Here is a 12,137-nt window from a genome sequence, read left to right as displayed (position 1 = left end):
TTTTCTAGAAATCTCTGTTGATTGTCATTAACTATAGTATCCTTCTTTAACTGTCTATTAATTAACTTCTTTAACAACTGTTCCATTATTTTGTCTAGGATGGGTGACAGCCCTTTAATTACCAAAGTCGTTCTGGTTACACATTTTAAAATATTGATACAACATTAACATATTCAGTCCACTGAAATTCCCTCAGCATTTTGTGAAAACCAGCATCAATGGTCTACATAGCTCCTCTAAAACTCTGTTATAAGACTAGCTATTTTGAAGAAGTTGAACATTAGTAACTACTGTGTAACATCCTCCTACATTCTTGGTGGTGTAGAAAGTATTTCATTATCAGTCATCATATGATGAGGAAAAAACTTCTAGCTTTTTCCTTTGACTGTATCACTGTTGACCATTTCTATCCAGTAATGAACCAATCAAGAGTTTAGTTAGTACAGCCTCGAAATACACCTGGCAGGTACCTAGGTATTATTATCCCCATTTTAAAGATAGTAAAACTGAGGTACAGAAATGTTAAACAGCACATTTATGGCAGAAACAGGTGTGCAACCCAGATCTGCTGACTGCTGTCCTGTGCTTTGTTACAAAGGCATTTTTCCTCATAAGGGTGTTATAAATTAACTTCAATAAATATAGCTCAAACTATGACATGTTTTTAAAAAGAGTCTAGTAGAAACTACCGTTCATTGCTATAAAAGGAATCTGAGCTAAATGAGTACAAAGTCTCTTACCCTTACAAAAATATGCACTACATGTAAATGTTAAGATTTATTGGTAGACATTCCATCAACCTGGTCCAAAGTGTAACCACGGGTGGAATTCCTAAAATAATGCAGAAGTATAAACTACAGTAGGCTCTGGTGTGATTTAAAGAGGTCCTAGATTATTGTTTGACCACACTATATATCTGTACATAGTTTGTACATATATCTGTACATAAATTATTGAAGGTGTACTGTTGTGAGACAGTGAGCCAAATTTGAAACATGTCTTTGTTACCCTTCATTCTCAACTGGTTCCCTATCTGAAGTTGTTTGCATAAGCAGCGTTTAACTAGACCTTATATTCTACCCATGAACTGCCCAAAGATAGATTCTTCTTCACTCTGTACAGATATCAACCTGATTCATAGTCCATTTAAGTCAACCAGAGTTTTGCTATTGACTTGAACTTCCTTTAGGTCAGGGCAGGTCTTCACAGTTACACGGTGAATTTGTGACAGAGCCAGTGCTAGGTCCCAGTCCTGTATTTTAATCACAGCATTCTTGCTTTGTGAAATAAACTGCTTGACAGACTCCACAGACAAGTTCTAATTGGGGTGTGCTGCATGCAGAGAAATATTGACCAGAATCTCAGACTGACGTGCGTTCATGTTGACATGCTTATCCAGGATTCGGAGGCCCACCAGAACAGGGAGTGCCTGTTACAGGGAAGCCCATACCACTAAAGTACCTGTGCAGTTTTTTCCCCTCAAATTTGAGGCAGAATTTATATATAAACATGCACAAGATAAGCCACCCCTTGACTGCAACAGTGTTAGTATATCACTCTAGCAAACCACCTCAACATGGATGGTGGATCCAGGATGCTGTAAAGGGGATTGCGGAGCAGCAGCCAGCATTGCAGAGGGTGCTCCCCTGCCTCCAGCTTGCCAGAGCTGCTCCTGTCCTGCTCCAGCTGAGCTGCACAGGGAGCTAGTCTCAGCCAGGGACAGCGGCAGTGGCAGCAGTGGTGAGTCCTGTGCCTTTTCCCAGACCGGTGGGAAACACTAGGGGCATCTAGGGCATCAGGCAGGGAAGAGAAACCTTCCTGCTCTGCTGTCACTGTCACTGGCTAAGCCTATCCACCGAGGCAGCTGGGCTGGGTTGGGGCAGGAGTAGCTCTGAAGCTTCCTCCACCCCTAGGGCAGCTGGGTGTAGTGGCAGCAGTGAGTGTGAGGAGGGAGTGGGAAGGGATGGGTGTGCCACTGAGCATGGAGAGAGAGGGAGGAAGGAATTCTTACCTTATTCAGGGACTTAAAAATGTTCCTGTCTGATGCTGCCAGTGTCATCCAAAGGCGGGGTTGGATCATGCCACTCTCCCCCCTGTGGATCTGCCTCTGCACTTCAGTAGACAGCACTTTGTACACACGTAGTTACACTTATGTAGTACACTGGAATGGGTGGGCCTGGAGAAGTGTATATTATAGGCTTCTTTTGTGAGAAAACATAGGATTACTGTTCTTATACATGAGCAGTATTCTAATTTTAATAATGTTGCCATGAAAGCATTCTGTGGGTCTGTAATAAGCAGGTACATTAAATACTGCATGTAAATCTTACAAGTGAACTTCATTAATGTTTTCATAAAATTGCATATGGAGACATATGGACATAATAGCAGTATTTAAGTTTCCAGAAATTTTAAAAACCTTAATTTTTAAAAAATGCTTCACTATCTTCCGTTGAACCAGGTACTTTTAGTGTTTGCCAAAGAAGATAACCAGAGTAACGGGTTCTGTTGGGCATGCGAGAAAGCTGGATTCCGGTGTAACATTGCCAGGACACCTGAATCTGCACTAGAATGTTTTCTGGATAAGCACCATGAAATCATCATTATTGATCATAGACATTCCAGATATTTTGATGCAGAAGCACTATGCAGGTAAACTTAGTTACAATGCCATTTTAAAACATACTGGTTGTAGCATAACAAAAAAGTTACTCATTTTATAGCAGATACTTTGCTACATATTTGTTGTTTTTATATTAGAAAAATACTAGGGTCTCATGTATAATCTCCATTGCTTCATAGCAGGAAAAGCAATAAATAACAGCTACCATTTCCTTGCCACAACCAAGTACGAGTGTTGGAGTTTCAAACAGTTAGGTCTACAATTGCACACCTGACTTGTGCACACACATACACAATTGCCATGATTGCACACAGAAACCAGGAGATTCTTTGTATAAATTCATTTAATTAGTTATCTGCATGCTCAGTCATAATAACTACATATGTACAAGACAACTTATTGTGAGTACATTTACACTCCTAAAGTGTTTGAAAACCTTGAGTGAAATGCACATTTATACTTAAAAGACCATATTACAAATTTACCCCAAAATTCCTTCTACAAACTATGGTAACACAGGAATAAGGGACAAAATAAAATGGGCTTTCTTGCATCTCCGTACAAAGTCAGTGGTGGCTTTATTTCCTTGACTTTCCAGTGACATATCCCTTAGGAATATGTCTAGACTAAATAACAGATGGTAGGGTGGGGGTAGCAGGGTCAGAGTACTACTGACTGTGTGAGTGTGGTGGGGTCAGGGCACTGGGACAAATGCTGTTCTCCTTGTTATAATAAAGTAATTAGTTTAAGATCTGTCAGGAGATCTGGAGAGCAGCAGTGTTCCCCTTGTTAATTTTTTACCACTCAATCCCTGAACAGAGTAAAATGCTCGTTAACAGAGTGAGGACAAGTCTAAAAAAACTGCATAGCAGCTTAAGGGAGGGGCTTGTTTTGAAAAGGAGCATTGAAATGCTGTGTCAGTATGCACTTCATGTCATTTGTTATGGAGGAGAATATTTCCTATTCCCTCACCGGGACTAGCTGAGACTTCGATGAATGTAAAATCTTCGTGTTATATTTTCCATTGATACTCATAAGCTACTAAATTTATTTTCTTGTCTTAATTACCAAACACATTTGGGATTTGGGCTGTGTTTTGTTTTAGTTGGAATTAAGCAAGAATTTTATAAAGGTACAGTAGTGTTTACTGGGATATGAATTAAAATGTGGTGAAGTGATCTTGTTTTTTTATTTTAAGGTCTATCAGAACAACCAAACCCTCAGAAAACACAGTCATTATCGGTGTAGTACGAAGGTAAATTACAAATATCTTTATTCTTCAGTGTGAATTGTTAATGAATGTGAATTGAGTCTTTTACAGATACAGATACTAGACTGCTTTATATCAGAGCATTTTACAATGGTGGCATTGTATTTATATCATGTGCTGAGTTCTTCCCCCCTGCCATACTAGGGGTGCTGAGTTCTTCCCCCCTGCCATACCTGGGGCACAGGGGCAGCGGTGACTTCTGGTTGCTGACGCAATTATGTAGCTGCCGCAATCATATAGCTGCCAGCAATAGCCAATTTTTTTTGGCTCTTACCCACAAGTCGGCTCCCAGAGGGGTGACCCATTTTCTCTGCCCTAGTTAAGCCACTGATGCCCACCCCCACTGGAGTATATCTATAAACATGTTTTATCCACTAGCTTCAGAACAAGAAGTGTCACTGCACTCCTGTAGGTGGTCTAATTAACAAATGCACTGCCCCCTTCCCCCCTCTCCATCCCTAGTCCTGAACCCTATGCAGATGAACTGCTAACACTGCCCATGATAAATTGCTGCTACCCACCATTCCATCTTTCTTTTAGCCACATCCTCTTTTTGCTAAGAGTGTACTACTCTAGACTCTGCACAGCAGAACAAACCGGAGGGAAAGAAGGAGGTGGCAGTCAAGACAGAGATGAGTTGGTGTGTGACTCATGGGGCCAGGCCAGAGGCAGCTGTTGGGCTCAGTTAAAAGAGCCAGAACAGTAGTGGAGTGGGAAGAAGCACTGGATGGGGAAGGGTCCCTGATGATTCCATCAAAACAGCAACAAAAGCAGTTTAAGTTGAACCATCCAGAACAGTAGGAGTGTACCACACTATGGAGGCAATCCTGGTAAACAGGGACAACTGAATCTCCCCAAACAGCAAGCAAAGTGTCTATATAGAGAGTGTAGAAGAGGGACTGAGATGATGAGCTTCCTGTGCAGTTTAGGATCTGAGGATCCAGGTAGCACGTTTTAGAAATACTTATGCAGGTTCCAGCACATGAAGCCATGAGAAACTCCAGAGTTTTGCACATGGTCTTGCACCTGTTCTTAAAAACACTAGTGACACAAAGAAAAGAATAAAAATAAGAGACCCCTATGCTACTGCTGGCTGTACCCTGCCTGGAGAAATGCTGGATGCCTATTCTGTTTGGGGTAAGGCTTACAGGGCACAGGAATCCTAGTACATTTCTGGTATACATGTCAAACTTTTTCATTATACCACAAACAAGAGACACTTTGATCTTGAAAAGAAGATAAGATACTTCAATCAGTGTTGAGTACCAGCTGACCTGAATTGATTTTTAAAACAACATCAAAGTACTGGAACATTTCAGCTATTTTATCTATATCAAGTTATAACACATCAGTAGAGGATTTTATATATTCTCTTCCTCTCACTATTGCTAATACTGACATATCACAAAAAAATGTAAAAGTAATATTAAAAATACATTAAAACTAAGATTTCTAATAATAGCAAAAGGAACAATTTTGTTGAGAACATTTCCTGAGAAATGGAATTTAAGAATATTTATTGTTATTCTGAATTTCAAGAAAATCAATTTCAAAATGTTGAACTATCCCATGAAACCAAAATGTCAGGTTTTGATCCAGTGGAGTCAGCATACAAAAGGCCTTTGTTAAGCACTTACATAGACTCCTTTCTTGAGTATTACCCTCAGTTCAATTATGCCAGGGGTTGTTAACCTTTTTGGATCAGTGAACCCCCAGGGAACAGCTTATAGGGAAGGGAACATCGTATAAGCCAGGGAGGCTCAGCCCTTAGATCTGGGCCACAGAGCCATGCCATCTGGCCTGCAGGTGTTTCAATGGGTCTGGAAATTTGATGGCAGGTGAGCAGTGGCAGAAGTTCCTGCCCCCTGACTGCCAAATTTCTGGACCTGGGGGGAGCCCTGTATGCTTCCCCCAGGATCAGTGCACAGAGGTGTTCCAGGCCCAATCTAGGCACACAAGGGCCAGCTGGGGGTGCTCAGGAGGGCTGTGGGAAACCACTGTGTTTCATTTCAGTTTCAGATTCAATCATTTCGGAGGGACAGTGATTTGTTTCAGTGTTTCAGATCACTATTCCGTTTTGATTCGGCCGAATCTGTTTCAGAATTTTGATGCTGTTTCGGTGCTGATTTGGAGATTCGGATTGGCCAGGAAGACAGGAACAGCTGGGTGGCTGCAGGTTCTCCCCCGGTTCCTCCAGCTGTACCCGCCTTTCCCAAGGAGGGGGAGGTGCAGGAGAAGCCTGCATGGCTTCCTTGCCCTGCCCCATCCCCTGCCTGGGTGCAGCCTCCCGGCACTTGGTGGGGGGGAAAAAAAAAAGCCCAGCACTCACCAACTGTAGCAGTGGCGATCAGGGCCTCTGGGGGCTCATGGCGGAGCCCCTCTGTGCAGCATGGGGCAGTGGGGTGCAGTGATGATCGCCCTCCCTCCTGCCTGGTACCTGCGCGACAGCTGCTCCATGCCTTTGGCAGGGTGCTTTGCACTGTCTGGGAGCTGGGGCTGCTGGAGCTGAGCATTGCCAGGCTCTGGCTGACATGTGAAGCCACCCCAGCTCCCAGACAGTGTGCGGCACCTTGGCAAGGTGCACTGCACCTGCACGATGTGACAGCCGCTGTACGGATGCCAACCGGGGAGGGCGATCCCTGCTGCCCCCCCAGTGCCCTGTGCTGCATGTGGGGGCTCTGCCCCGAGCCTCCAGAGGCCCTGATTGCTGCTGCTACATCTGGTGAGTGTGGGGCTTTTTTTTTGTTAAAGTGCTGGGAGGCTGGAGCTGGGTGGGGGATGGGACCAGGCAGGGCAGCCATAGGGGCTTCTCCCATGGCTCCTCTGGCTATGCTTGTGCACAGGCTGCATCAAGTAGACTTGGGTGTTGGCGTTGGCCCCAGCTGGCAGTGGCAGCATGCTGTCATCCCATACGTAGATCTGGGGACCTGCACCCCCTAGGAGGACTGCAGGGATGTGCTAGACTCCTCCTGGGGGGGTGTGGGCCCCCGGATTTATGCACAGGATGACAACAGCCTGCTGTCCCTCCCCTACAGCACTGGGATTGGACCTCAGGGACAGATCGCAGACACTGGCCAGCTACACAGTCATATAACAGCAGCCCTCCCCCCCCCCCGCCCCACTTCCTAGTTTCTGTTTCCCTGCAAGCCCAGCTCCAAAACATCTGAAACATTTCAGATGGTTTGGTTTCATTTTGGAGACGTTTCAGAGCCTTTCATTTCATTTCGGATTCGGTGTTTTGGGTGCCGAAACAGGCCAAAACACTTCCAAAACGAAATGGCTACCAAAATTTCGCACAGCCCTAGTGTTCAGGGCCCCAAGGAGGTAGCATGGGGCCTGGGTGCAGCAACACAGGGCCCCAATCCAGCAGCATAGAGCCAAGGGAGGTAATACAGGGCCCCAATCCAGCTGGCATCATGGGGCTGAGGGAGATGGTGCAGGACTATCTTGCTCAGGACCCATGGACCAGCTCCACACCACTCATCTGTCCCATGGCACCAAAAAGTTGAGCTCCACTGTCATAAGCATTTCTGACTTCACAGTGCCCCTGCCTAGTGGCTGCATATACATGAGACTCTGACTGTGCAGTCTTTACTGTGAATCTACATGAGACTTGTTTAGCACTTGTATAAACAAGTACTAAATGACTGTGCAGTAACTGGAGTTACTGCGCAGTCACACTGAGCAGTGGCTTTTTCATGATGCTGACTGTGCAGTAGCATCGCCTCATGCTTCCTGCCATGCAGTGCTATTGTGCAGTAGTCATGGGCTACTATGCAGCCAGTGTCTCATGTAGACATGGTCAGTGTAAATCAGAGAAGTAAATTTGCATTGGGACTGGTGTAGGAACAGGTTTCATTGCAAGATAGGACTAAATGAGGTCAACCACAGACAGTGGGATGGGAGATGACCTTGTCTAGTTGCCTTGCAATAGGAACAAACAGTGCCTTATCTCCATTTAGGATTTTGCTGTGGGATAACTGGGCATATCTTCTCTGTCTTTGTGCTGCACCTGATTTCCAGAAGTGAGACAGACAGTGCAGCTGTGTTAGTGCAGTGCTCAGCACACTCCAACACCGGTCTCCAGCTCTCTGTCTTCCCCATGACTATCAGCATGTGCTCAGTGCCATGCTAAACTACATTGCTTCATTCTGGGGATTTTGCATATACAGAGTGGGAGCAAGAACCAAGGAGTACTTCAAGGCAACTTTCCCAAGTGCAGTATGGAGACAGTGCAGATTTGACCTGTCATATCTGGCTAGAAAAATGCACCTTTCTGTCGGTGAAGACAAAGCTCAAGTTAGATAGGTTTGTCTGGGTGTGAGATTAACACCCTTGTATCAAGATCTAGCACTCCCTTTATAGCTTCTTGCCAGTATTTTACTCCTCTTCCTTTAGGTTCCTGGGATCCTAGTTAGCTACCAACTTCTTCCACCCAAGACATATGCATATGCCTTTTAAAAGTTGAAAGTTGTATATGGCCAAGGTTACTGCTGCATTTTATGTGGGATACCATACACGAGTCTGCTGTTCAGAAAGTGCTGAGCACCTGACATTGGAAGACACCTTTGTACATGGGTGTCTTGATTGCACACCTACCGCATCCAAAATTATTAATTGTTTGCTTAGTTTTGTAACCCTTCCAGTGAGACACATTTTTTATGGGTAGCGCTCTGGGTAGCAAAGGGGCTAGTAATACAGAAAATAAGGAATAGGTAAGCAATTTTGTCAGTTTGTTTGCTTGCAGTCTCCCTTTTGTGTACAAAGAGTTAGGGAGATACTTGAAAAGAGCTTTTTTTTTTTTTTAATGCAGTAAAAAAGTGAACTTGACATTCAAGATATTTATCAGTACCCAGGAAATATCTTGTATTCATAATAATGATAGTCCAAATTTATATTATTTTAGTGTATTTCTTAGGCCTTGGTTCAGCAAAGTATCCAGTCCTGTCATTCTTTCATGTGAAGTCTCACTGCAGACACACTGATTCCTATGTATGATGAATACTGAGTTAGTTATAAAGGTATTTCTGATGTTTTCTTTCTGCTTTAAAAGACATGGTGATCGTGAAGAGTCATCAGTATTGCCCCTCATTTCTGCGGGCTTCACAAGGGTATGTATATATTGTAATCCATGGGATTGCTTTTTAATGTGGGAACTATAACATATGATAAGAAGTTGTGTGGGAGGTTGGTTGTCAGTGGTCCCATCTGTCAGTAGCCTAGTCTGTATATGGTCCTCACTTTTTCCTGTTCGTTCTTATAGATTTTTTTCAACTAGCTTGCAGCGATGGAAACTGCCTGAGAGAGATTCCTACTAATCAGAGGCTCCTAGAAATAAAATGCACTGTTGTATACTTGCATTTATTTAATACATTGCTTTTAAAACAAGCATGCTAATCTTTTTAAAAGCAAACCTAGGTAAGATTGACCCATTAGTAACCACTCTGTAGCGGAATGAACTGCTGGAAACATAGTCTATCAAATGCTAATCCCTATCTGTAAACAGGTTTCACACATTATCAGGTGCTATTATATATTGTTTGGAGTCACCTGAAATGTATCACACTGAATCATTTCCTTAGCAACTCATCCAATTAAGCAGGCAATATGCTTATTACTGCGTCAGTTAAGTGGAGTCTTCATTACATTAAGTTGACAGAAAAAAAAAAGAAATGCTGCCTTAAATTGAGACTCAGAGCATGAACAGGCTGGTTTATTTCTACCAGTAAGAATTTAAAATAAATTCTTACTAGTAGAGAAATAACCCAGAAGCAGGGCTGTACATGTGTTTCAGGCCTTGCCTGGAGAGCTACACCGGTGAGCTTTTCAGCCAAGGGCCATTGGGGGCGCTGACAGGCCTCCACTCAAGCTCATGGCACTTTACATAAAGCACCATGAATTAGAGCGGCCCTCCTTACCCAACAGACATCCGCCAGTGGATCAGGACGAGGGGAAAAAATGAGGAGAGGGACTCAAGCTCCATTTTGGAGCTGATTGAGGTGAGGAGCAGGCCTACAGCCTCTCTCTTGTACACCGCTCCCCCTCCCAGTTCTAGTGCTATCTGTAGGAAGGGAGTGGGGAGAAAGGAGAGGGAGTAAGTTATGGGTTAGAGTTTGCCAGGACTAAGCTGGAGAGAGGGTGTTGTGGGGGGGAGGGGGGGGGGGCTCCAATCCATGCCCCCCACCCAGCTCAGGCCGGGCAAACCCCATCTCACAGCTCACTTCCCCTCCCTTCTCCCCAAACAGCACTAGGGTCAGAGCTGAGCTGATGCAGCATGTGACAGATTGACCCTAGTGGAGCACTTTCATTTGATCCCTCATTTGATGAGGGTTATTTTATCACACAGTTGGCCACTTCTAAAGGGCTCTGGGCACGGCTGTAGAGCACTTTTAGGGGACTCATTATGAAACAAATATAACTTCTGTCCGCACCCTAGGTGGCTGCTCAGTGGGACATTCCTGCCTTTAGGGTAGCCCATTACTTGACGACCTGTCCTCTCCCCTGCTTGGGAAGGGTCAGGCTGTCAATAGGCAGGCCCTGGCTTTTAAATCCCTCCATGTGCATCTCTTATAGGCTGCAAAGAGGATGATTTAAAGCCATAAGCACAAGGAAGCAGAGGTGCAGGGAAGTGGAGCCAGGGAGAGACTCCTCGACGCTGGTCCCTAGCTAGGCAGCACATACAGAATTTGAATCCCATGGGGTCGGAAACTATGGCAGGGACAACTTAGGCCCTGAACCTTAGCCCTGCAAAAGCTCTCCCTACCCTGTGGGCTTTAATGCTGCCCAGGTGGATGACGTGAGGTGGAATTTAAAGCTTGTAGGGCCAGGAACCACAGCAGGGAGCACATCCACAACACCAGCTCCCTGACTCATGGGCTTTGAAGATGCCACCCGCCTGTACTGCCCATCTGGCCCTGACAAATAAGTGTCTAGAACTCTGTGCATCTGAATGTGTTCATTTTAGGCAGACCTACTCTACTTTATTCATTCGGGCGGGGATTACACAATACATCTTTATTTGCAGAAAAGTAAACTATTGAAACTTTTCTAACTTTTCATTTCCAGAGATATGTAGAAAATTCTAATATCATGGCCTGTTACAATGAACTAATTCAGCTGGAATTTGGAGAGGTGCGGGCACAATTTAAACTAAGGTAATGCTATCAATGTCAAGAAAATATCATAATAATAATATCAAAACCAAAAAGAGCTAAATTCATCCACAGCCTAAAAACAAGTCTTACTGCATAGAGTTTTATTACAAAATGAGATGGTCAGCCATGTTAGTCTGAAGTCGGTCAGAAAGCAGGGTAGATTTGAATCTTATAGACTAAATCAGGTGTGTGTGTGGCATAAGCTTTCATGAGCCCAAGCTCACTTCATCATATACTGTGGAAAGACATGCACAGAGCAGTATATAAAATGTAGAGAGTGATTTGAATACAAAAGGCAGGAACATAGAGAGCGAGGGAAGAGGGGTTAGGATGGACAGTGTTTACAGTTGGCTCTCCAGGCTCAAATTACATCTCTCAAAGAACAGGCTGCCCAGCTCTCATTTTTACAGTAGACCCAGATGCTAGGTGTGATCCTTATCAGTACAGACCACATCACCGGACCAAATAACACAGAATAGAGCATTCAAGGTTCACTCACCTGAAACTCTACCAATGTCATACCATCACCTGCTTACAGTACCCCTCTGCTGTCTGCATTGGACAGATCGGGCAATCCCTGCATGTAAGAAGGAATTAACACTGATCGTATGTCAGTGCCCCATGGATGAACACTTAACCTCTCTGGACATTCCATTGCTGACCTCAGAGTAGCTGTTTTTAGGCAGCAAAACTTTAAAAACAACTTGAACAAGAAATAATCCACAGACTGGATTGTGTTAAGTATGCTCTAAATGAGGACTACGGATTCTTATCTTATTACATGAGTTAGCTTTCATGTCCCCTTTGTCCCTATGGGTTTATTGCTTGTTGGCCTCTCCCAGAACTGCTCCCCACCTCCCTTCTCTCTCTCCCTTCCTGCCTTTTGTATTCAAATCAGTCTCTCCATTCTACACACTGTCCTGTGTATGTCCTTTCTCAGCATCTGATGAAGTAAGCTTGGGTTCACAAAAGCTTATGCTATACATAGCTCTGATTTAGTTAGTCTATAAGGTGCAATGTTATACTGCCTTCTTCATTACGGAATGTCATTTATCCAAAGAAATACATGCCTGTTTACGGTTAAAGCAGA

General features: G+C 44.1%; 1 protein-coding gene across 1 annotated transcript in view; it reads left to right on the top strand.

The window, feature by feature from the left end:
* Positions 1–12,137, top strand: part of LOC102388033 (high affinity cAMP-specific and IBMX-insensitive 3',5'-cyclic phosphodiesterase 8A) — a 197,665-nt gene that overhangs the window by 141,312 nt on the left and 44,216 nt on the right. Inside the window, 4 exon segments of the mRNA XM_025212081.1 lie at positions 2,462–2,652; positions 3,822–3,878; positions 8,947–9,004; positions 10,959–11,047. Of these exon segments, the coding sequence (XP_025067866.1) occupies positions 2,462–2,652; positions 3,822–3,878; positions 8,947–9,004; positions 10,959–11,047 (395 nt within the window).

Source organism: Alligator sinensis, unplaced genomic scaffold (genome assembly GCF_000455745.1).
Source record: "Alligator sinensis unplaced genomic scaffold, ASM45574v1 scaffold476_1, whole genome shotgun sequence".
Classification (NCBI taxonomy): domain Eukaryota; kingdom Metazoa; phylum Chordata; order Crocodylia; family Alligatoridae; genus Alligator; species Alligator sinensis.
The sequence above is the reverse complement of the archived record's forward strand: the minus strand, read 5'-3'. Positions and strand labels throughout refer to the sequence as shown.